Raw genomic sequence first — 27,010 nt, 5'->3', positions numbered from 1 at the left:
ATACCTATGAGTTTCTCCATGTGTGGTGACTGTTGATTCATAGCCACAGACACAGGCATATGATGTGTAGCGTGACTGTTGGTCTGACAATGTATCACTTATATAAAACATGTGTATCTATGGGCTTACCAGGACCCTTTAGATCTTGAAGCTGAAATAAAAGTCATCACTAAACAGTCCAGATATCATTGCAACAGACATTCTGAGAGTTTGAAGCACAGAGAGGGCTGGATTTGGCTTGCAGCTCTCCACTTACTGCTCCTTGTGACCTTGGTCCATGTCACTGACCTCTGTGGGCCTTGGCTTCTCTTCTCTTCCCAGAAGAGTATAGAAGTTAACTCCTACTTAAACATACAGTTGTGAATTTTATTTATTTTATGTATCAGTCCACAAAGATCTGAAATGCCGCACCTCTATTTCAATAGCAATGGTCTTTGTGGAGGGTGGGAAGGTTATCCTGATTTCTAAAAGACAAATCTCCACCCATCATTTTTGAAACGTGAGCCATCACCCATCACGACTGGAACAGAAAAGGAGCTCCTGAGCCGGCGCTTCAGAGTTCCAGGTTGGTAGGCTCAAAGAATGAAACATTCTTCTATGTATGCCAGCTTGGTTAGAGCTGCCAATTTAAATTAGGCAGTGGGAAGACTATCTAAGATATTTTTGAAGACAATTTTCAACTAATCAAACTATCAGATACACCTACTCATTGCCTGTTAATGGGAAAAAGCATACGAGATGGTGGAAGGCTCTTGTCAACTTGTGTTTTGTTCATTGTAACAAACATGTTCAAACACCTGAGAGAGCGGAAGGCTTACAGGTGAGCGCTGCTCATACTTCCACAAAGCTAAAGCTTCTGTTGCCGTTTAGGACGGATGGCCAACTCTCAGTCATTTCGAAGCTTTGATATACCCACGGCCTCTCCTCTCCTTCCTCTAATCAATTTTGTTTCCTGTGCTGCTGGCCTTCCTCTTGGGTTTCTCACCATGCTTATCTGCCCTCTGCATCTAAAGACTCCAGGAAGATCGCTCTGACGTGGCCTAATAGCTTTTATCGGCTCACCCAGTGGTTCTCGTGCTTTGATACTTATAACCAGGACTTAACCACATGGTGCCCAGCCCTGATCAGGTCAGCTGCTCGCCTTCATGAAGGATGCTATTTATGCTGAGGCAACCACAAAATCTCCCCCACCCCCACCCCTTCCCACAAAGTGGAAAGGAACCTGAGGATACTCAGTAATGCTAGTGGCTCTGTAGCCACAGGGTCTCCAGTTCCCGTGGCTTCGTTTGATCTAATTAGCGAGAATTATTGGTCTCTTGTGCTCCAGAGCATAGCCTTTCTTTTTGTGCTCTTATTTCAGGTGCCTGTGGTTGCCCCCCTTTCCCCAGAGCGACCAAAGTATTTTTCTTAATAACTCGTTAAAACTTATTTGACAAGCATGTTGATGTCTCTCCCTTTTATATACAAACCCATCTGGAGAAATTTATCAAGTGAATATTTCCTTCTAAATAACAACAACAACAACAACAATAATAACAATAATAAAAAATGATGAGAAATTTCTCCTGGCATTATCAATTGCACTCTACAGAAGCATGATCAAAAAGAATCTCCGAGTTTTTCCCCTCCCTTTACGGCAAACCTGTGAGAAATGTACTCTTGATAAGACTTTTTCAGCTTGCTTAATATTTTCCAGTTTAATTTTCATGAACATTAGTAGAGCTAAGGAAACCATACATACTTCAGGGTTAAAATATCCTGCTTTCAAGTTAGTTCATGCACGTATCCAAACCTCGGCTTCTGTTTACCAGCCGAGTATCCTTGGACAACTACATAAACCCCAAAGACTCCATTTCTTCATAAATAAAACAGTGCTTATGTCTGCAGCTCACAGGAATTTCCAAGGATAAAGTGAGGGCCATACGTAAATACTTCATAGAACACTGGGGCAGTTCAGTCCAATGGCTGAACTGGCTGCTGCTTCATTTGGTAGTGGCACAGTGAGAAAGCAGGGCTAACCTAGAAGGCTAAGTTAGCTAAGCTTGCCCTCTGCTAAGATACTGAAAGCCCCATTGAGAAACACTCATACCAAGAAAGCCAGGGGGGTCTGGCTTCAAGGTACTGGGGAAGGAGGCTCAGTTCCATGCTGGAGGACCACACTCCAAGTTTCACATGCATTTCTTTGTTTTGTTTTGTTTTGTTTTCAGAATTACAGAGTGTGACCTTACTTTTCTTTTCTTTTCTTTTTTTTTTTCTTGGACAAGTTAGTCATCACAATGCACTGAGCAAGGTCAATTCAGTTTTTATTACTATGGAACCTTGACGTACCTTAATCAACCACATGCTTGGAGGGAATGGAGGGGTTTGTTTCTCCCCTCTTCAGGTGGGGCTACTATGCAAACTGAAAGATACCAAGTTGAAAATAGTTCCGTGAATTGCTAGGAAGGAGGAATCCTCATTTTTCCTTCTTACCCGTCCGTCTGCATTGTCATCCATTCCAGAGCCATAGGATTCATCTTTAATTGCCTTACTGCCTTGTATTTCATTGGCTCGGTGACTTTTTTTTTTTTTCATTTAAATTTAGCATGTATCAATTAGAGCTATCGAGGTCTGTTATGGCGCTCACGGGGAGATTCCACAGGACCCTCTTCACACTGGGGATGGAGAACATCTGCTACTTTCCTGTTCGGATGCCAGGCTTTAGAGGTCAGGGCTGAAGGCTTTGGGGATCAGGGCGAGTGTCAGGCTGCAAGCAGCATAATGAATGGCAGTAGCTGACTAGCTGGTTTAGCCTGTTCTCGGCAGGGAAAATTGCCATTCAGTATAACGAGCTGGGACTTAGTGTGTTAAACACATCTAGCTTGGCATGTGAGGTTGGCCATGCTTTTCCCCTCCTGGTTCTGCACTGCATTTTCATCTTGGAAGAAATTACATTGAGGTCTTCATTAGTGGCACCCTGCAGGGTGAGGCCTCTATGAGGGCTGATAGCAGGATGGCTTTACAAGAAAAATGGCCAGCTTTTGTGAAGGGAGTTGAAGGTTTAAGTTGCCTGAGCTAGAAAGGGTCTGAAGAGGCGATTATGTTAAGCAAGTAATGTGTATTGGTAACATGGAATCAAATTATGAGGGTCAGTAGCTTCCTGGCTTTTCCCACTGCATTAAATGAAGACATGAGATTGCATTTGTGCTGGGTACTTCTTGAGGCCACACAGTGTCAGCACTGTCCAGTCGTCCATACTTCACAGCATGTCACCTCTAATTTCGTGGGATTATCTGCACGGCTGCTTTATTAGATGCTCGTGATCTTGAGAGTCCTTTGAACTCACAGCAGGGCCATGCAGAGTCATTATTGTGAACACTTCCCTTACATACAAAATTCTTATTGCCGTATTGGCGTCGTTGTCGTTTTAAGAAGATGGACATAGCCCACCCTCTTTGCTTCCAAAACTCTGCACTTACTTGTTTGCACCACAAGCCGCCTCAGGGGGAAACCTTGAGTGTGAAAGCTGCTTTGGAGGGCTCCCTTTAAAAAGCTGTCCAGTGCAGTGGATTAATAGTGGAGAGGCCTATGGGCCTCAGGTCAACAGCATCAGGAGCACAGGAGCGATGCTGATCCCATTAAATCAGAAACCCAGGGATGGGCTCTGTGGCCTGTGCTTTAACAAGCCTTCCAGGTGATTGTAAGGACAGTGTGGCAGTAACAGTCATGGTGTAAAGAGTGGGATAGACCCATATGTTTGGGGATAGAGCAATAGATGAGTTATACAAAATGCCTGACCCCATGGATCTCATTAAATTGCAAAGGTACTTTGTTCTGATAAAATGTTCTTCCATACACCAACAAAGCCTTCAGTTATGGCTGGTGCCGTGACAGCCATCCCTGGAACTAGTCTTCTGTATTCTTTGGTAGCAGACAAATCGAGATGGCCCATACGTGATGTCTTTGTGTCTTTCAGAACCATCCCCCTTGCCATCTGCATCTCCATGGCCATCATCACAGTGGGCTACGTCCTGACAAATGTGGCCTATTTTACAACCATCAGTGCTGAGGAGCTGTTGCAGTCCAACGCTGTGGCGGTGGTAAGTCTAAGTTACAATCCTGACAGTTGGAACTTAGGTTAATGAGTCGACGAAGCTTTGTCACGGTTTCCTCCGGGAGAAAGCATTTTGAAGTCAGTAATCTTTTCTTGACCTGAATGATAATATTTTGAAGATTTAGAGTGCACCCTACCTAGCATGTGTTATACGATAACAGGTAACCTCTGCCATGGGTTCTCTTTGTTATTATTATTTTTTTTAATCTCCTAAAAAGCATTTTTATATAAAGCTGCCTAAAACTCCTCCATCAAGGCTTTCTTTACAAGGAGGGAATATTTTCCCAGTGTGTTTTTAAGGACAGGTGGAGTTACTGAATGCAAATCAATGCAAGTTTTGATATGCAAAGTAAAACCCACTCTTCTCGTTTCTGGTTATAAACTTTTCAAATGTTGCCTTGAATCCTCTCCCCAGAGTATCATTCTAGAAATTTCAGGAGGACTATGTCTATTTATCTATTTGTAGCATAACCTTGGAACAGCAGTGTTGGGGTATTTATAAATTTGGGAACAGCTAGGCAATTAAATGTTAAAGAGATGTTGTGCAGAGTGGCTTCTGTAACACTTGAAGATGCCAGTGTGCACTGTAACTCCCTGAGAGTGACGTACATATAATTCCAAAGCATCTCCACAAATTTATTTGACACGGGGACGATATTTGCTTCCAAAGATTATGTTATAAGACTGCTTTTTCTGTAACACATCCTTGTATTTGCTCAGATGTTTTAACTCTTTAAGAAAGAATTTACTCATTAACTCAAAGCCAAGAAGGGTGAAAACGTAAAAACATCCAGGGACACTCCCATGAGCAAGGGCAGTTCCTTTTACCATATTATCACTTCCTATCAGCAACACCCATAGGGAATGGTTATCTCCTGTTGTGTGAACCAGTGTCTGAGGTCACAGTATGAAAAGGGCTTTGTCCACTGCCGCGCTGTCAGGCAGTGAAATACACAAAGCTTCTGGGTGTCTGGTCGGTTGCCTCACGTTTCTAGGCAAAGGGCAACACTAATGTGGAGAGCATAATGGGGTCTGTTAATTGCAAGGCACCAGCTGCATCAAGGACAATGAAAAAAAAAATTTCTGTATTAACCAAAAAAAAAAAAAAAAAAAAAAAAAGCGCATCCTTTATACAAATGTAACAAATGTGCAGGACTGCCCGTGTGACAGTCTAGGAAAAAATCTTAAAACTTTCCCTATCATTTATTTATATTTTTCTGTCGATTGTCAAGATTGGAATTGTGTTCTGGCTTTTTACAGGAAACCATGGAAGGAAATGACAGCCTAATAGGGTGGGGGAGGGCTGACTCCATAAACAGGTTCAGCTGGTCGGGCTTACATGGGGTAAAGAACCTTCAGACTGGCTCACTCAGGTGATGAAATGGTCAACTTGTCTATTGTTTTGATTTATTCTCACGCACTAAGGTTGGTACGTGAAACAAGTACCTGCAACCCTCGCCGAGTGTGTATCTATACTTCATCATACAAAGGTGGCTTTCTGGGATTGTGCAGAACAATTTCTGTCTCTTAAAGTAGAATTTCTGAACTGAGCCCCTTCCTCTTATCAAAGGCGATAGTTGATAAAGTCAGTAAACGGATCGTTGCTTTGGAGGGACGGAGAAGGCAGGCGACTGTTTAGACCTTTGCCCACAGGTCTGAGACAAGCAATACTGTGCTACCCGCTTCTGATGATTGTCTTGTGGAGTCAGTTTGACCCTAACGAAAAAGAAGGATTATAAAACATTCACGTAGCAGCAGGCTAATAGAAAGTCAAAGAGCAAGTTTGGCCTAAATTGTTTCATTTTATTCCACTTTCGGGGAAAGCATTAATTTGCTCCGTTCTTTCCTTCCTCAGACCTTCTCTGAGCGGCTGCTGGGAAAATTCTCATTAGCAGTCCCGATCTTTGTTGCCCTCTCCTGCTTCGGCTCCATGAACGGTGGTGTGTTCGCTGTCTCCAGGTGAGCGAGTTCATGTATTTTCAGAAACACATTTCTGTTTTAGAGATTGGATGTGATAAGGATAACTTTTAAAGAGAAAAGCAATAGTTCCTCCGAACCTGTTGTTTTTAAAGGGATATGCGAGTTCCTCTTAAATTCCAGTGAAGCATGTTTCATTCTGGCCAGTAGAGGGAGCTGCGTGTCTACACATAGCCCACTCTGAGTAGGGCATGCAGCTTTTTTTTTTTTTTTTTTTTTTTAAGAGTCTGTCTACAGGGTCTTATAACAGCTTTTATTTCTAGCGATAAAGTCTTTTGTTTTTCTGAAAGTGCCACGAAAAAGAGTAAAGTCGAAAGCAGAAATCACCACCCCACCATCTGTAACACTTTTTCTTAGTTTGATAGTACAAAAATCTTTTTTGTCTATTTACTTTACAGTTTAAATTAGAGAAATGTTAACACTACATGCATTGCACATGTGTGTACATGTGCAATGCTTGTGTGCTAGCTTGGACTGACATTAGCAATCTAGCACTGAATTTGCCACGAGCTACTCATGTGTATAGGAAGAACTCCATGCAGTGCAATATTGCTATTGTTTTTCCTCAGAACAATGTAAGATATTTCCCAGACACTGTGTGTCCTGAAACGAGATTTAGGATGAAATCTGCCCTTTGTCTGCAAAGCACAACCCAAATGACCAGATAAGAAATGCCAAGATGCCTAGCATGAGAAAGATGCATTCATGTTGCTTCAGGGATGTAAAAAAATTTCCCATTTGAATGATTGATTCTATAGTCAACTTCACCGTTTTCCTCCCCACAGGTTATTCTATGTTGCATCTCGAGAAGGGCACCTTCCCGAAATTCTCTCCATGATTCATGTCCACAAGCACACTCCTCTGCCAGCTGTTATTGTTTTGGTAATGCATACTAACAAGTAAATGTAGATATAACCTCACAACCTGTTTAGGAAGGAGGGGATGGAACAGACATCCCGATTCACCACTCAGTTGGTGCTCAGTGTAACGTGTTTGGGAGACCAGAGAGTTTGCCATGGCTTTGACTCCCTTTGACTCCCTTTTTGATGTGTATCAGATGCCCTGGGATATGACCCACCTCACTTCCATTTCACCTTTGTAGAAATTTGTAAGAGGTGAAGGGAAATGAAGGCTGTGGTTCCTCTCCTTGGCAGAGAACCTCAAAAGAAAGAAAAGGAAAAACCATGAGGATACAATCTAAACTCCAGACTCAGAGTTCAGCTGAAAGCAGACTGTGCAAAAATTATCCATTGTCTCCTCTTGGCTCCTGTTGTACAACATAATTCAAAGCATAGATAAAACACTAAGCAGTGAAATGATTCTCCAAGAGTAACTGAGACCTATGAGAGCAAACCTTAAAGAGCAGAAAGAAAATCCCTAAATGTAAATTGAAGCTGTGGAATTCTCTAGGCTGGGAACAATATTTGTGAAATGTGGGATACAAAAGGCTGTAAAAGGTGTAAGAGCCCTCAAATACCCATCTGCAATGCTACAGTCATTTTTCCCCCTCTGATTTTAGTAACATTTTTTTTCTTAACCAGAATCTGCTGTCAAGAGCACCCTAGGATGCATTGAACATTCTTTTTTTTTTTTTTTCTTCTCCATGCATTAAATTTGTTTCAGAATGTTTCCTTGAAATTTCTTTTGAAAGTACGAATAGGCTCTGTGCGCAATCTGGAAGCTAACGTCACTTGTGGGAACAGGATGTATTATTCCGTGAAGAGGGCCTTCGTGGGAAGCCTCTGCTATCGCTCATGCTGTCCTTGGCTTTTTCAGCTGCAGAGTCCTGCTCTGATGTCCTCGTTCTCTATGTTTATTCTTCCCTGGTCTTGAGGGTCACACACAGTTAGCACAAGGGGAGAGTTGACCTGGAGTAGGACGAGGTCAATGTTGTGCATTCAGAAGCCAAGAGATTCACCTTCACATGGTTGTTGCCTGTGTGTGGGCTCCAAGAGCACTTCAGAAATCACTTCAGAGCTTCCTTAGAGTTTCCCAGTTGTCTGCATTTAACATCTATGATTGGCAACTTACTAATTGATTCTGCATGATTTTGAGTGATTGAATTTTCTTTTCTTTTCTTTTTTTTCTTTGAAAACACAATTTCTCGGGGAAGCTGTACCTGTTCACTAGTCTTACAAGCATGAGAACTTGAGTTTAGTCCCTCAGAACCAATGCTGGCACGGTAACTTGCATTGGTAATCCCAGTACTGGGGAGGCAGAGACAGAAGGCTCCCCGGAGACCATTGGCTAGTCAGCCTTGCCTACACAGCCAGTTCTAGACCAATGAGAGACCCTATCTCACATGGTAGAAATTGCCTTCTGGCCTCCACATACACAAACATCCCTGCATTTATACACATGTGCACCTGTGTAAAGATGGACACTCTTATGCACCAGAACAAAACAATAGAAAATAGATTGTCTCTTTTCCAATGAAAAAGGAACTGACGAAGTAACAAAACAGCACATTTTTACAAAATTCCAACTGAAATGGGGCTAGTGACAGCATCCTCCAAAGGAGGCTTCCTTGCAACAATAAGAACAGAATATGGAAAAGAAGTTTGTCGAATCTAGGCTTTGGTTAGATGATAGCTTAGCATTACAAATAGCTACCGGATGGGACACTTACACTGTGAGATGATGTTACTGTTTGGTATTACCTGATCCCTCTTAGTTCCTGTCAATTACTTTGTCTCTCCTCCACCACCCCCAGCATCCTTTGACGATGATAATGCTCTTCTCTGGAGACCTCTACAGTCTTCTGAATTTCCTCAGTTTTGCCAGGTGGCTTTTTATGGGTCTGGCAGTCGCTGGACTGATTTATCTTCGATACAAACGCCCAGATATGCATCGTCCTTTCAAGGTAACCTCGGCCATCTTGATGGGTTTACATAAATCTCTCTCCTAATACCTAGCCCTCTTTTATGTCTTAACTTGATGATGGGGAGGTTCAGTGGGGTAGGGTGCTATGGAGTAAAATATTTAACTCTTGCAGGGAGCTCCTTCTGTTGCATGCACTTCACTGGGGGAAAACTATGTGCATTTTTTAAGTATGATATAGTGAACTTGTTACAGAGTTTATCTGTGAGAACAGACAATGTTAAAAGATACTTTTCACATTGGGTTTTCATGCATGGCTTGGGTATGTTCAGAGCATGGCATACCCTACTCTTCATACTAAATGGTTGCAAACAGCTAGGCTGTGAAAGAAAGAGTACTTCATTTGTTAAAACTAGGCCAAGGGTGCTGCTTTACAGATTGGGTTTCAGTCCTCATTGTAAGTTGTTAACATCGGGGCAGGTTTCCCCCATAGACTCTGAAGCAGCAACTCTCCACCAGTGGGCTGCAACCCCTTTGGGGTTCAAATGTCCCTTTTCACGGGGTTGTGTAAGACCATTGAAAACACAGATATTTACATTATGATTCAAAAGAGTATAAAAATTAGTTACAAAGTAGCAATGGAAATAATTTTATGGTTGGGGGGGGGGGGGAAATCACCACATAAGTAACTGTATTAAACTGTTGCAGCATTAGGAAGGTTGAGAAGCAGTGCTCTGATGAAATATGAAATACCAAAGGAGATGCTCACCACCGTTTAGGTGATCATTTACACTACCTGGCAGTTTCCTTTGGCAGGGCTGGAGAGCAGACTTGTCATTAGTCTTAGATGTCCGTGGGTCAGTGTGATCTCACTGTTTATTTGCTTTTAAGACTTAGAACAGATAATGCTGCCAGTCGTGTTATCAGGATTTGTCTCTAATTGTATTCATTGCCACATGCTCATAGCATCTTTATTAGCTGTTGACTAGGAGATGGCCTGTTTCGTTCCTGTTGGGTCTTTTTGTGACTGTCAACAGGAAATCAATATTCACTGAAAGGTTTTTAACAAGTAGCAAAGCCACTGGCGCTCTTGACTCCGTGTGTGAAATCGGGTTCTAATTGTGATTATCAAGGAACCAATCTCCTAAGATGAAAAATGTAAAATCATGTTGGTACTTTCCTAGCAAAGAAATCTGAGTAGGCCATCAGCTAGGAAACACTCGTTCCTAGCTCAAGACTTGGTCCACATGCTCTAAAACAAGTTAAGAGACTATGCCTACCTAGTGCATGCTCTGTGATGACCTGGTCACATGACTGATGCCCTCTACTCTGGTCTCTGGCGCTGGTGTGACTCTGTTTCCCTTTGGCTGTGTTTCAGGTGCCTCTGTTTATCCCAGCGCTATTTTCCTTCACCTGCCTCTTCATGGTTGTTCTCTCCCTTTACTCGGATCCATTCAGCACTGGGGTCGGCTTCCTTATCACCTTGACTGGGGTCCCTGCATATTATCTCTTCATTGTATGGGACAAGAAACCCAAGTGGTTCCGACAATTATCAGGTAAGTCTTTTAAGCATCTTGGCCCTGGCTAGATACTGTGTTGTAGAAAACCCATAAAGCTGTACACAGCTAATATGCATCTCTTAAATACTAAAGCTGCAAGTGGCACAATGGTCAGTTAAATTAAATTACTGCATTGTAACTGCAGCATAAAGTGAGAGACAGGAAAGGCATGTAGAGTGTAGCCCTGTGGGGTATTTAATTCTGGTGATTGTAGTCACTGGAATTTTAGAGAAAGAATAGCTTCTTTGGGTAGAATGTTGTTCAATGCTGCCCACTGCTTTTTTTGAATCCACGAGTGACATAATGATTGTGTTCTTATCATTAAGTTGACCAATGATGTAAGGTTTGTTGGGAAGTGAGGTGGAGGCCAGCAAATGTCTTAACAAGCATGACTGTAATACTACCTCATTAGGAAAAGCGAGCCGAAGAGGTTTCCGGTAACAACAACAACAACAAACAAGCCAAGAATAGCAGCTTTCTTGTGTGGTTTCTATGTTTGCACATGTGTGACCACTTTGTCCTAACAACCATTTATGTAGTAGACACCATTGTCCATATTGCACAGACTTTGAGTTACATCACCAGAGAATTCAAGTCACTCTTCCAAGTCATGTGGGTTTAGGTAAAAGAGGCAGGACTAGAGCGCAACCACTTGGCTTTGAAGAGGCAGTACAGCACACTGAGGATGGAAGAGACTGGGTTGAGGCTGAAGGCACAGGAAGGGCATTTGTGGTTTCCAGTTAGGATGTGCAGGAGGAAGTACTGAAGGACTTTTGGTTAGAAGGTGGCTTTGGAAGAACCTCGGTGTCATGGGAGCTTATGAGCTCTTTCCCCATCTTCACAGTCTCAGATTCCCTGAGGACCCGTGTGTCCCAGATTCTGTTCCCTGCACCCAGGTGAGGAAGTCAGGGCTCAGCAAGAGGGAGAATTTAGAATTAGGTGTACAGGGCCTGGAGCCTTACGTCTAGGATCTGAACTCACATTTTGCTGGACATCAGAATCCACTGCATTAGATCCTCATCGCCATGACAAAAATATCAGACCCAAACAGTAGAGCGGCCTTGAGCGTGGCAGAAAGCCGAGGCCTAGCAGAGCCAGCAGCCTTTGAGACAGGCGGGGCCGGGGAGAACGAAGGGAAAGTTCATTCTGTTGTCCCACCTAGAAGGCTTTCTGTCTTTCCTTGTGCAGTCAGCCTGCTCTAGCTGGTCTCCCTCTCACTAACACAGGCGGGCTTCAGTCCGCTCTGTCAGTTCAGATGAGACATTTTCAAATGTGATCTTTCTTTGTTGCCCTTCTGTGCTCGGGTAATTTTGGAGATTTTGCTCTGTGTTTTTCCTCTGATAATGTTTTGAGTATCTCCAAGGCCGCTTGCTGCATTAGCCATCTGTGGAAGGAGTCGCTGTGGAGGAAACCCAGGATGGTTGTTGGCTCTCCGGACGTTGTTAACCCTTACTAGCGACACGGCAGAATGTTCTGCTTTAAATTGTGATCATTGGTGCTCTTTATCTTTACAGACGCCTTGAAAGGAAGTGGGGATAAATAACAGTCCTCTGTAATTCTGTTTAATTTTCCTCTTAGGCAGCGTTCTTGTAGTAAGATAAATAAAATTCATAATATTTATTGCTACAGAAGCAAGTATTTTCTTAGCCCTTGGCCAAAACAAAACACACAGATGAAACCGGAGAGTCCTATAGTAGTACCCGACCCTTCCCCAAAGACATACTTTGTGTTAGAGAGAAAACTCAATGTGAGTTGGGAGACAGGAGAGCCTTGCCCAGAGCACTCGGTTCAGTAGTTTAATATCATGTTGTTTTGCCTGGTGAAATTCTCTAGTCTCTATTTTTTTTTTTTTTTTTCTTTAACCTTAGTATGTGTGAATAGATTAACCCTGGGAAAATGTGACAGTTTGCCGAAATGCACCATTCTGGGGCTATTTCCAGAAGTTGTAACTAGACGTCATTCTGGTGCATAGATACCAGTGCAAGGCTGGTTGGCACGGTCAGGGACTGATCCAAGCCTAAGGAAGTGAGATTTTTTTAAGAGATCTGATGAATGTCTCTGGCCACAGGATGCCAGTATTGAACCACTTTTTATGTGATTGCATCTCCAGAGCTAGAAGAAAGCACTCTCTTAAGGGGGTAGTCAGATATGCAGAAAGCTTTCTCCTCTGTCGGTAATGATGGGGCAGACATTTGGTTGTTCATATTATTTCTATTATATTTATATTATGTTATAAATATATTTATGTACCTATTTTATGTATTATATATTATATTTGTATATTATAATTTACATAATTGTAATATATATCTTGTAATACAAACTATATATCTTGTATACAAATTATAATACAAATTATATGTAATACATATTATGTATATTTATATTATTCACATATTCACAGACAGACAAACTTCTTAGAGGAGGAAAAGTGTGCAGGTTCACCCTAATATGTTTGGATACACAGAGTACTAGACCCAGGAAACCCAGGCCAGGGCCAGCAGCAGTCATTGAGCTTGGTAGTTGCTAGTTATCCACCCAACCCTATTGTAGCTGAGAGCCGTTAGGATGACTAGCAGTCAGCTCCTCTTGCTCAGGGAGAGATACAGAGGCAGCCTTGTGTAAATAAAATCTTTGGATGTAAAAAGAGAGAAAAAAGGGAAAAAGAATTTATGCTGGCCAACATGAACAGAATGCCCATAATCCACCTTGGTGGACAGCAAGCTTGCAATTTGAGAGCCTAAAAGCATACGCTGCTCAAAGTCTGTCACAGTAGCTTCATTTGGAACAGTCCACTGAGCGCTGGTGAATGCATTTACAGACTTTTCCTGAAGGTTAGAGTTTACCATTTTAATTCATTAGGTTTGCCTATGTATTTCTTAGGGGCTCAGAACATGTTCCATTAAATAAAAATAAATAAATAAATAAATAAATAGGAAAGCATTCACCTCCTCCCCCCTTTAAGAGAACCTACTGTTATTTTTAATGTAATTTCTGGGGCACATAGCTTTGCACTGCTTCCCACCAAGCTTGCTCAATCCTGGCTGGGGAGCCTCTGTGGATCCCAGGTGTGCCGAGTGAATGAGAGCGTGTGAAGTCAGTTGTAGTTCTGGTTTACTTTAAGAATAACAAGGGAGGCACATGGAAACTGAAATCACTGCATGGCTGTAAGGTTCTGTAGGTTGTAATTATGGAAAACTCCAACTGTAGGCCATCAGCTTACCTCTATTTGAAAAGGCATTAAGATGGATTTATTATTGTATGGTCACTAATCTTATTGTGAGTGTGAATAAGGGTATATGACACTCCAAAGCCACATGTTCTGCAGTGTTTCTAGAAGCTTCCTTGGTTCCAATGAGCACCTGTGCCAGCCCCACTGTTGTAGGACAGCTTAGAAGGAAATGTTGGGAAACCAATGTGTACCTAAGGCCAAATATCTTTCTGAGCATTCCATCATAATAAATGTTATAGCACCACTAGGACCCCAAAGGAGAATGTCAACTGGGCTGGTTAGGCTCAACCATCTACTCTGGGTCTTTGTCTTGTTCTGCTAAGAGGAGAATAGAAATTGTACCTCCAGAAGGACACAGGAGCATCCTAGTTGCTGCTATTGTCTGGAATGGATACAAAGGTCCCACACCACACGGGGGAGGAGGGAGTGATAGAGCTAGGAAGGCTTGGCGTGAGAACTTACATTGTGAGAAAACAGCAGGAATGAGCTTTGATGTCAGGAGTGGAGGACTGAAGCTGAGTGAGAAGACAAGGTAGAGCTTAGCTTAGGGAAGGGGCTATGCAGGGATGCCTTTGAAACATGGGCTTGATGCCATGTTTCTTTAACCCCATTGCTTTTCTTTACAACCGTGGTTTTTCTTTTTAACTGACTATCATCAGTTACTTAGCTCCTTGTCTACATATAAGAGCCACCTTTCCTGAACTATTGATAGACAATTTTCCCATAAGCCTATTTTGATGGGATAATTTTACCATGTCCTTTTCTGCAAATATGGGGTTTGTTGTTGCTTTCATGGCAGAGGGGACCGTATAAGATACAATTTATTTAAGAAATATACAAGGTTCATTACTTGATATTACTATACATAAGGCTCCTTTCAATAAAAATAGGGTTAAAAACAAATAAACAAAACCAAAACAACCCCCCTCCCAAAAAAAACCACACAAGGTGTTCCCAGGCAAACTACCTCAGGGATTATGACTGTTTGCTACTTTTCTTTGTTTTCAACAACATACCAGACAAGAGACAACTTAGGAGGAAGGTTTGCTAGTTTGGGTGACTACAACCCATTCTGGGTGACTAGTCATTGTCTTTAGCAAGGGAGCAGAAACCAAGTAGAGACTGTATAGGAAGTAAGACTGTTATAAAGTCTCCAAGTCTGCCATCTTAACACACATTCTCCAGTGAGGCTGTACCCCTAAACCTTCCACAGCCCTCCTAAACAGTACCAACAGATGGGGACCTAGTGTTCAAATGAGGAACATTTAGCAACACCACAATGAGCAGAAAGCCAAGGATAAAAATAGCTTTTTAAATGTAGTTACATGTTGCTTGCAAGGGCTCGTTAGAATACCAAGTCATCAGAGAAGAGAAGACTGTCTGGAGGGGAGATGATTTGGGTCTGGAATCTTTTAGAGGATGGTACATGGGCTTCTCTAAGATTAGGAGACGTTGGAAGATGTTCTATGGGGATTGGGGACAACAAGAAAACAAGAATATGCCTAAAACTATCACCACTGAGCCCAGCACCTTCGGTTTGTAGTCAGAACATGTCCTTAGAAGTAATACTATGCAGGGGTTATTATACTTTGGTATCTGTTAGAGTTACCTCTTGCTGGGTTAAATTTTCAGCTTCTAAATTAGGAGACTGAGCCCTAGACTTGAAGCAAAATCAGAATTGTGGAGGGTGCTTAATGTGATTGGTCTAAGGACCAGACCTTAGTGACCCAAATCAGTCCAAGTTTCTCATTCTATTCATGAGATAGACGAGGTCTTGATAATTAAGGTAATTTGTTCAACAGTACTACAGATTAGACACTGGAAATACTATTCTCCTGACTGTCACAAGAAATTGCTTGTCATCCCATATGTAAAAAAAGAACAAACCCATTTTGGGCTGAACGTGAAGAATATTTGTAAACATTTATTTATATCTTGGTCTCATTGTCTTAAAATATTTTCAGCCTCCTGGTTCATAAATAAATGTTTTTGTTTGAATGCAAAATATTAATAAATTCTTACTGAGAATGCATCATGGGAAGTTGTAGAAGTGACAAGTCAACTAATTGAGGATGATAGGATTGTAATGAAGCAAATAATTCTTGAACATACTCTGTAAAGAAGGGAGCTATGTATTCTCAATATTCATCCCCAAATAATTCACATTTTGCTATTTTTATGCCACTGTGATTTTCATGCATTTTAATTTCTCTTTATTTCTTTATAGATAGAATAACCAGAACATTACAGATTATCCTAGAAGTCGTACCAGAAGACTCTAAAGAATTATGAACTTAGTGCATCAAAAGCTTGGCCATCTGCCCAGGACCGAGATCCAAAATGCATCTTTATTTCAAGAAAACATAACTTTGATGATGGACTAAAGGAATCAGTTATCGCTATTCATATCCTCTAGTGTATTCAAATGAATTTCTGAGCAACTTACTGGTAACTCCATGTATTTGTAGCAGGCTAATATGTAAGTCATACAGTGAGGCAAGCTCACAGTTTTTGAGTCTAGTGCCTATCTGCTGAGGGAGAGGAAAAAACCTAAGGGCATTGGCCTCTGGGCTATCTTATTTTCTACAAAATTTCTTATTATGACTGAGAACCTTGAATAGAAGACCAAAATTGTTTCTGTATATATGAGTTCTGTAAACATAGCTTTACCTACTGGGGACATCTATACTGTGAAAAGTATTTTTTTTAATTCTTCTGAAAAAAAAGTCACTATTGTAGCAAAGAAGGCAGAATAACTTTGACACTGACCTTGGATTGTTTTCCCTTAGTAACCAACATGGCTGTCACTTATCTTTCAATGGCTTATACTCAGAGCATCAGAACAAAAGATGAGGGAGTAGTGTGTGTGTGTGTGTGGTGTATGTATGTATGTATGTATATATGCATGTATGCATGTATGTATGTATGTAGCTTGAGATCAAATTCAGGGCTTTACAAAAGCCAGAGAAGCACTCCACCATTGAGATACATCTACACCTTAATTTTCTTAAATGCATAAAATAAGCATTTCTATGGATTCAGGAGGCAATCCTAGAAACTGTGTTTGAACTAAAATCATTGAGAACTTGTTAGGTTAACTATGTAGTCACTCATTGTCAGGAAGCTTGGAGTTTGCAACATCACTGTGCTTTCATTGTGTTTTTTTTTTTTTTTTTTTTTTTTTCTTAAGATGTGTACAGTTTGGTATGACATCCTTTGGTGAACCACCTCTTAGTCATTTACTTCTTGGTGGACAAAACTGTTTTACTCATCAGAGTACAGTATCAGCACGTGAGACATTGCCCATAAAACTCCAGATATCAGGCTTTCTCTTGATAAAGCCCATTTATATGCAGTATTAGCAATTCTACTCACTTTTCTTTTCACTTTGTGGCTGTTTTCACCTGGTGATGGGTTCGCATTCCCTTTACAGTTCTGTTAAAATCAGTCTCTGGATAAAACTTGCTGGATCAATTAGGAAAAGCACAGATTTACATTAAAAACTATGAAAGTAATGCCACTGCTTAGTAAGACTTTCAACTGATCTTTGAAAATCTATGCTGTTTTGATCACTTTAGTTATAATTAAATTTGTAAAAGAAGGAACTGTGACGAAACCTATTGAGGGAGAGTCTTCAGTACTGTTGTTCAGCTACATGACATTGAGTCAGAGTTAGAAAACACTAGCCATATTCAAATGGGATTAATGTAATGGTGGGATTTTAAAAACATTTTTCTAACATCCAAATATTAAGTGCTCATCATGGTCACAGTGAATTTCTTCTCTTACATTCTGATTACTAAAAAACAAAATGTTTTAAAATTTTTATCCCGAACTAGGTGTGGTAGCACATACCTTTTATCCCAGCACTTGGAAGGCAGGGAATTTCTGAGTTCCAGAATAGCCAGAAATACCTAGAGAAAACTTGTCTCAAAAAATCCAAACCAAACTAAACCAAACCAAACCAAACCAAACAAACAAAAAATATTATCCCAATTACAAAACAAACGAACAAACAAACAAACAAACAAAAAAACCCAAAAAATCAATGAATCCATAGATAATTGCCCAAAGTACAAATGATAATCTTAATTTGGAACATTTTACAAATTCAGCATTTTCAGTCTCAATAACATTTAATATATACCCAAAGTTGACTTTGTTTTAAGAGTTCAAACCAAGTGTTTATTTTCCTAAGTGAATTACTAACAAATTTTCCTGGTTTTACCAACATGGGCTTTTCCAAACCATAAGACTAGTCTCTAGAGACAACATAGTGTTCATTTGTTGGCATCTATCTGTGGCTAGAGGTGCACATTATTATGTTGTTATATTTACACCAGACCCATGAGATTTATCAAAGCAGGACCTTCTGCTTACCTATGAAATCGAGTAAAACCATGGAGAAGGTCCTGTGGTCTGTGGTTCTCCCTGGGGCCCATGTGCTCCCTAGCTAATCGGCCTCATTGTGTTATTTGCTTGCCTTTCCATGTGCAAGCTAGTTGGGATACATTTTATCATTCCTTCTCTTGTTTCTAAGAGTTTTTTTTTTTTTTTTTTTTGTATTGTTAAATTTATAATGCCACTGAAATACCATTTTAACCAAGCATGAAAAAATAAATCAGTGTTTTTTTTTTTTTAAAGTACTGTCCATTGGACTGTGTTCTCCTTATTCAGAAGTTATACCAGAAGAGAACACAGAGATCCTTTATTCATGGAATTCATGTTCATAATTGTTAGTGAGATCATGTAAAACAGATTTTTATCTGGGAATACTCCTGCACACTTGTAATGTGTGTTTTTATACAAAGGAAATTTTTTCTCATATTTTAGATTTATATATGGATATACGCATGTGATTACATGTGTTAATATTTTTGCTGATGTATGTATTTGAATGTTTATATAAAAACGTGATTTGATTACTATAACACAGAGTTAAATATAGCCTAAACAGTTTAAAATAAACAATATTCTACTTTCAAATATTCTTTGTTTAGTATACAATTTAGCATCAAACGTAACTTTTAAAGCATCTGGTAAAGATTTCCCAAGCTTAGGTGCAATTTTATTCTCCTCAATGATTATAAATATTTCCATTGACTGATATTCATATAGCACTATTTTATCTCTTCTTTTAAAGCACTAGATTCTCCCCTCTGATTTCAAGTGGCTCTTGGAAATGGTGGCTCTTCTCAGCAGACAACAGGTCCTGCTCTTGTCTTTCCTCAGGAGATTGAACATTTCTCTTAGTAAACATGGCTGAGTCCAGGTCCACTTGTGGGATCATGAGTTTACACCCATAGTCTGTGCATGTTTGCCACCCCCCCCCAGCCCTGCTGGTACAGGGTCAGGACAGCTGATGGGGCTAGTTCTCCATGCTCTGCAGTTTCTATAACACTAAAATATACATATAGAAACATTTTATTTTTCAGATTGCCTTATGCGTCTGCTTAAATTGTTTTCTTAATTGCCATTTGAACAACAACAGATGGTTACCATGAGGACGATTCCCTACTAGAAATCTTAGTAAGTTGAGATCAGCCTTTGGCAAACTCCCAGTTTCATCTCAATTTACAGGTGAATGGGATGCTAACAAAGCCTGCTTCTCTCCCTTTTGTTGATATCCAATAACTGAGGTGGGAAAAGACAAGTTAAGGTCACTACCACATTTTATCATCATGTCACAAAGAAGGGAAATATCAATGCTTGTCTGAAGAATGCAAATGAGCTTTCTGAGAAGCTTATTAAGCAGGGGTGTGGGTGCCCCTAATGCACCTAAGGTCCTTCCAAGATCCCATACATAGCACTCCTTTGGAAAGATTATATATTTTTAAAAGAAGACCAGGGATTGGGACTGAAGAGGTGGCTTGGCTTCTAAGAACACTTAACTACCCCTGCAGGGAACTTGAGTTCAATTTCCAGCACCTATACAGTAGTTCATCATGATAGGTAACTACAGTTCCAGATAGTCCAGTGCACTCTTTTGTGTACAGGCTTGTACATAGTACACATATATCCATGCAGACAAAACACTCATATATATTAAATGTATGTGGAAAATCTTTTAAAGACATGGAAAAATACATAGACTTTGGACACTGTAATATCTATATTTTCTTTGTGAATAAGGTAAAAATAGTTCCCATTATTTTTCCATTAAAAGTAATCATAAAATATTTGTAAAACATTTTAAATATATAAATACTATGTTAATTGAAATACACACATAAAAACCATTAGCGAGTGTCTCGTAAGGTCTATGTGATATAGAAGTCAGTGATGTCAACTGTGTTAGGTCGTGAATAACAGAAAAACAGTGAGTGGGGGTTTTGTGTAGCTCTTTTTTTTTATTACTTTTGGAGAGAAATAGATTTGAGATTTCAATGAAGATGACTCAAGAAACTTTATTTTATTTGAATATCATTGGCTTCTTGGTGTGCTATGTGTCGATGATGCTGACAGAATGCAGGGTGATATTTTATGTCCCTAATCATTCAAGCTGGGAATTAAGTCATGGCATTGTGTAATGAATGGCAAGGAGCTGATGGTGAAGACAATGCGTCATTTGCATAGCTTCTGTTTATATTATATATGGATAAAAGAGGGATTGAATGCATATATAGTTTAGTTCACCACAAACAGTATTTCAAAAGTCTATTTTTGCCATATTTGACAGCTGAAAGTGTGACCTCTAGGTGGGCCTCTGATTGCTAGTATTATACTTAAAAATAGATGATTTAATAGCCAATTTTACAAGCAATTCTTTGTTTTATTGAATTTTCCAATTATTTGGTATCTAAAAATAAATGTTTTGTCCATTTTGTGTCACGTAAGTGGTGTAAAAGCATATGTTATGGGCACATAGGAAATATACCTGTTCATTTTATAAGCCTGTGTCCTTTTTATCAACTTACGATAAAACTGTTACTGTTTTTTTTTTTTTTATCATTTCTGTTCTACTTGCATAAAATAACAGTTCCCTGTATTTCAGTTTTTGGTATTATGCCTTCAAGATGGTAACTATAGAAAGACTCACTTTCTAAGATTTTCTTAGTGAAAAAAAATCTGTTCCTTCCTTCTCTTCTTTATTTCCAGTTGGCTTGAAATCACAGGGCGGTTTCACCCTGCAGACAGCTCCCTGCTACGTGGTATGTGTATTTCAGCCTGTTTAGATGTAAAAGTACTTTTGTAGTATCAATCCTAACCTGCACAGTTTTATAGACAATACTTTCAAAGACCCAGTTACTCATTATGCATCTGAGAGCCATGTGGCTGGCAGAGGCAGTTCCAAAGGAAGCACACAACCCCCTTTAGCATACACACTACAGATTTTTAGATTTTTAGATTATTGTTTAGAGAACCTGCTTGCTATGTCCTTACTACCTCTTGGTGAAGCCACTAACAGCAATGCTGAAGGCCGGGAAGAGAAAGAGGAGACCAATGCTCAGTTCTGTCTTTTGCAGCAGTAACTGTATTCTGAGCACTTTGTGTGATTGTATTTTCACTGCATCTTGTGGGAAAATGTGTTAGGTCTTTGGATGGATAAGTGGGTTGTGTGTGGTCAGACCTCACTTATTCTTACTAATGACCCTTAATAACCATAGACTCAGAACTACACTCAGATCGTACCAGGAGACAAGACATTTTGAGTTCCTACTCCTAAAATTGAGGGATCTTGTTTCAAAGAATTTAGGAATTAGTCTGTAATTTCTCTGTCACTCTACTTACTAAATAATATAATAAGATGTGATCTTAGAGTAGAAGAGTACTTTGGGGGAAATAAAAGCTAAACATTATTTGCAATGAGTGAAAGTTTATAGCAGAAAAAATTACTTACATTAAATAACTTAGCATTCTAATTGTTTCAGACACTAGTCAATAGCATTTTTATAACTCTAAAACCAAAATGTTCTGTATCATCCCTCATACCTACATTTTTCTATGTCTCTGAACATATATCATAGTGTTTATTTCACAAGCCACCAGAATTCTTTTATAATGCTGAACAACCTAACCATCTTCTTGGAGAAACTTGTTAGCCAACATTTTTATCTGAGAATTTCATTACTGCTGCTATTAAAAAAAAATCAACTAAAATTTTAACTAGGTTCTTCTTGATATTATCGATGTTCAGGGAGTTTTGCCCTTGGGAAGCTCCTAGAATTAGTAGCAATAACAGTATATACTGCATTTCAAAACTTGAATATTTTGGACACAGACCCTTAGTTTCTGTTTCTGTTGATGAGATTTAGTACAATGGTGTTGAGAGTCAGCAGTTTTTAACATGTAGGGATGTTGCAATCATAAGCATCAGGTATGTTTTCTATTTGGGCTGTACAAGATAAAAAAAAAAAAAAAGGTAGTTATGTCTCACTAATGCTGTGCTGGATGCCTGGAGAACTTAATTTGTCTTCCCTCTCTGATAAGACTTGAACCCTGAATTCCATAGCCTGTAGTTCTTATAGGGAAGTGAGACTTACACGGTAGTCATGCACTGGGAGAGGAAGATTTTAGTTATTAATTCAGAACTCACTCAATTCAATCATCCTCTTTATTTTAATATATCTGGATTTGCTTCGTTAAAATGTGAGTTTGTAAGTTTTATCTAAGTATTTAGCCTACTAACTTTTTTCTTTTTACGTCTAAGGGTAGAAAACTTCATAGGTGTGCTGGTGTGTTCATAGTGATGTATCAGGCTCTGTGTATAAATGTACTTAGCTTTGCTTTCATTCTTCTGCAAACATCATTAACTGGTTCTGGTGGAATCACTTTAGCCCAGCAGCAGCCAGTTTACCCTTAGGGTTACGTTGGCAATTGTCCTTTGATCTGTGCTTCAGTTATAACTTACAAACTTGCTAAGCTCTATGTTGGATCTGGACCCTTTTTCTCATGACCTTGGAGCGTTCTCCACATTGCAAGAGCAATGCACCCTTGTTCTGGTGATCTCAATGAAGGATTGGAAACATACTGCCTAGACCAAGATGGTACCCTGTGTTCTCCGCAGTCCTCACCTCTGGCTAAGTTCTTTACCCTGGGTTTGTGATGTTGCAATGGCTATATTTTGTACAAATTTGACACAGTGTCTTCTATTGAGTGGTGAATACTTAAAGGGCAAGGTGGCATTGCTACACAGATGCTGAATGATGAGCTGTGAACATGGCAGGGATATGTGTCTTCAAATTCCTTGGCACTGGTGTACGAACATGTGATGTGTGAGATAAAGCAGGTTTTACAGCTAAATGACTTCCCTCTTGGGAGAGTGTTGCTGTAACAAACTCATTGCTAGATGGTGTTTGTGGGCTATTTGTATGACTGGGAAAGCACAGTGAAACAAGTGTACTTCCCGATGGGAATTCTTGTTCATCTTTTCATATGGATGCATTGCTGCAGTATGACATCACTCCAATTTGTATTGTTGAATTATATTTCAGTTGTATTTGCAGAGCTGGTCACTCGTTATGCTTCTAGCTGCTTCTTTATATGTCTGTCTTCCATATATTTTTACTTGAAAATACTTCAAATGGACATTTGAATAAATATTTGATAGTTTACATATTAAACATCACGTTTCTTTTCAATAATAAATACTGCTTTATACTGAAGCTTGTGCTTTTTTATGAGTGAATTTGTCTCATTAATTGTTTGCCTGTGCTGAGCCATCTCTTTGGCATTAATTTGCTGTATGTGAATTAACAGTGTAGGCAGATGCCATCTCTGCAGCATCTTCAGAGTACATGTCTGTCTTGCTTCTGCTCTCATTTACCTAATGTCTTATTTTCAAATGTGGGACAACGTCTTTTATTTGTGACCCTTGACAAGAGTATCATCTCATTTCCTTCCAATCCAGACTCCTGTGTTTCACTAGAATATTCTTTGGGAAACTGAAATCAGGTCACATTTTCAAAACAGTTTCCCATTTACTTACTCGTTTCTGAATGATCCTGAAATGTTTTTATGTAGTGTGTAGGGCTTTCCACATTATACAGGGCTTTTCATAGTATATAGGGTATTCTATAACATGTAGGAATTTCCATAGTGTGTGTGGTTTTCCATAATATATAGAGCTTTTCATAGTGTATAGAAAGTCTTACACAATTCTAAGTATAAGGGTTTACAAAATAGGCATTACTACTAACAGAAATTTTATTCAAAACAATTATTAGGTACATTTATGATTTTACCAGTTATTAAAGATGAAAACAAATTGCATATGAATAAGCAGACATGCTTCTTTATTTTTTATCTAAAAAATAAATCTTGCTAAAATATTTGATATTGCAGGATGTAGAGGATCTTTGATGTTTTTCAGAGTTGACTGGTGGTTTACATTTATAAACACCAGTACTGAGAATACCATTTTACATAAGTACGTGTGACTACAAGGTAGAAATAAGTTTAAGGACACATTGGGAAATTCTAGCTTAATCCCAAGCAGGTACTACTGATTGTTTTTATTTTTTAAAAAATGCGAGTCCATACTTTTGAAAATCAAATATTTTAATAGTCCAAATTTAAACTTTCATAATGAAACCATTATAATTCCAGAATGGCAAAGCTGTGTGCATAGAGCAAAAGAACTGCATTTTGTAGCCTAGAGAAGTCACAGTCCTGAGCTGAGTTGTTTCAGAAAGCAGAGGTGGTGGTGTATGATGTGACAGATCGTGCAATGCAGAGTGGGATGATATGTTGTGTGCTCATAACCAAGGCTGCTGTGAGGTTATGTGCGGCAGCCTGTGGTCCTGCCCCGCCCACAATGGATGCGATTCACTGTGTATATGGTTTTGAATCATTTTTTGATCACAGTGCATTTAGAAAACTTTTACTCTTGCCAAATTTTCCCATAATCATCATATCTGGTTATATATGGAATTACAACCACAGTTTAAGAAATTGGGGAGAAAAGCATAGACAATACTCAGTTATGTTTATTAAATATATAAAAATAAAACTATGGTCAGCTGCTCCATTCAAGGATGCTTCAACATACATAAATCAATAACATAATATCTAAAAAGTAATGTGCCTAATTTCAAACCACATGATAGTATGAAGAAATGTAGAAAAGACGTTTGATAAAATCCAACATCGCTTTAATATAAAAGTCATGAAGATACCAGGGATAGAGAGTACATTTCAACAAAGCCAATGTTGTGGACAATAAACCAGTTGTTGGCTCCTGTTTCATGGAGAAAAGCATTTCCACTAAGATTAGGATCAAGACAAGAATATCTGCTTTCCTCTTGTGTTCATTATAGTGCCTGAAGTCTTATCTAGATGAGTATGACAATCAGTAAGAAATTAAAAAGAATATAGATAGGAAAAGAAGAAAAAATAAATAGATGATATGATTCTGTCCACTAAAGACTCCTGAAGAAAACATACTAGAGTTGATACTGTTTATCAAAGTGGGAGGATACAAAAATTTACACAAAATATCAATAGCTTTCTCATATACCAATGACAATAAAAAAGAAACCAGGGAAACAATCCCATTCACAATACACACACACACACACACACACACACACACCACAGTAATAAATTTAACAACAACAACAAAAATCTGAAAAGAGAAGTCAAGGAAGATACTTGAAGGCAGAAAGACTGCCCATATTCATAGATAAGAATAAGTAATATTATAAAAATGCCCATTTTATAAAAAGCAGTTTGCACTTCCAATGCAATTCCAGGGCCATTATTCACAGATACAGAAAAATGATATTAAAATTTATGTCAAAATACAAATGACCAAAGATAGACAAAGCTATCCTGGAGGTAGCAGCATATTTAATTTCAAGTTATACTACAGAGCCATAATAATCCATAATAATAAAGACAGCATCATACTTGAATACATATAGACATAATACAGACATATAAATCAATGATAAAAATAAGGGGCTATATATGTATATCTATATGTCTATCTATCATCTATCTCTATATATGAATGTATACATATACATATATACACACATTTGATCTTTGACAAAGATGCTAAAAATGTATGCTGGAGAAAGGGAATAATTTCCAAGAGATAGTGCCTGGGAAAAGCTGAATATTAACATGAGTGAAATTAGATACTTATCTCTCATCTCACACAAAACTCAATTCCAAATGGATCAAGAACCTCAACATAAGATCTGGTATTCTGAAACTACTGGAGACAAAAGTAGGTGATATTCCCACATACAAATACAGATAGAAGTCTTTTGAATAAACCTCATAGAGGACAAAAAATTAGACCAATAACAAAAGTTTGGATCTCATAAAACTACAAAGCTTTTCAGCAGTCCCAGGATGTCCCAGGCCCCAGTGGGAATATTACTACCAACCTTTAAATTGACCGGGATAAGACAAACTTCTCACTCTGTTTATTCACCTCGACAAAAGTCATTCTCAGTCTTAATCAGAGATATGAAATGTAAGATAAATATCTTTAGGGAAGAAGGCAGGTAAATAGGAATTGTAGGGAGAAGCAAGAGGGTGGAGTTTGAATATTTTATACATGTATGAAATTGTCAAAGAATGACCTATTAATAAAGTTACAAAAGTATGAGTAGGTTTGGAAAATATACTTTTACAATTCTAAGGATAAGTTTTTATGTTGACAAAGTTTATAAAATCTCCTACATTAAAAATAAAAGCAAACGAACTCTGCCTCTCTTCCCTCCCCTTTTCACCTTTTCTCCCTTGCCCTCTCTTCTCTTCCTTTCCCTCCCATCTTCTCCCTTTCAGTCTTTGTCCCTCTCCTTTCTTACCTGTGCTTTTTGTCTCTTTCTGTCTTCTGTATTTTTTCTTTCCTTCTATCAGTAAGGTGAACTTTCCAGTCAAAGAATAGACTATGAATTCTTGTGAACATAAATTTAGGTTTTCCTTAGGTATCCTTTCCATGTAGTAGTATATATTTTAATCATAGTAACTTGATAAATGCTATGGTCTGAAGAATAGAAGAGAAGAATGCCTAATTTGTCAATTATCAGACTTTATTCTGAAACAGCTGTGAGAGATGAAGCAACATTTCCCTTACCTGTTAAGGGAAAACATTACTGAAGGAGTCTAATAAATTTGGCACCTGTGAAATCTACATTATTTTACATTTCAAAAAGAAATGAAAACTATATGATATCAATGATATGAGTAGGAGGTGGTATGGTATGGTTAGTATGCATTTTGCATGTTTGTGAAATTATCCAAAAACAAATTTAATTAATGAGAACAGGAAAACATGAATGAATTGTGCAATATTCTTATATACAGTAAGGTTAAGTAATTCATTGGATTCCATGTCAACAGTCTGTTCTTATTTTAAAAGAGTGAATAGGA

At 38.9% G+C, this 27,010-nt stretch overlaps 1 protein-coding gene across 1 annotated transcript in view; it reads left to right on the top strand.

Moving 5' to 3' along the window:
• The window catches only part of Slc7a11 (solute carrier family 7 member 11), a 76,506-nt gene extending 53,220 nt beyond the window's left edge, over positions 1-23,286 (top strand). The window contains exons 7-12 of the mRNA XM_034500483.2: positions 3,956-4,079; positions 5,949-6,052; positions 6,856-6,952; positions 8,784-8,933; positions 10,269-10,446; positions 15,909-23,286. Of these exons, the coding sequence (XP_034356374.1) occupies positions 3,956-4,079; positions 5,949-6,052; positions 6,856-6,952; positions 8,784-8,933; positions 10,269-10,446; positions 15,909-15,973 (718 nt within the window). The 3' untranslated portion in view covers positions 15,974-23,286. The remainder of the gene's footprint in view (positions 1-3,955; positions 4,080-5,948; positions 6,053-6,855; positions 6,953-8,783; positions 8,934-10,268; positions 10,447-15,908) is intronic.
• The last annotated feature ends 3,724 nt before the right edge of the window (positions 23,287-27,010 follow it).

This window comes from Arvicanthis niloticus, chromosome 4, assembly GCF_011762505.2.
Source record: "Arvicanthis niloticus isolate mArvNil1 chromosome 4, mArvNil1.pat.X, whole genome shotgun sequence".
NCBI classification, from domain to species: Eukaryota; Metazoa; Chordata; class Mammalia; order Rodentia; family Muridae; genus Arvicanthis; species Arvicanthis niloticus.
This window is presented reverse-complemented; position numbering and strand designations above follow the sequence as displayed.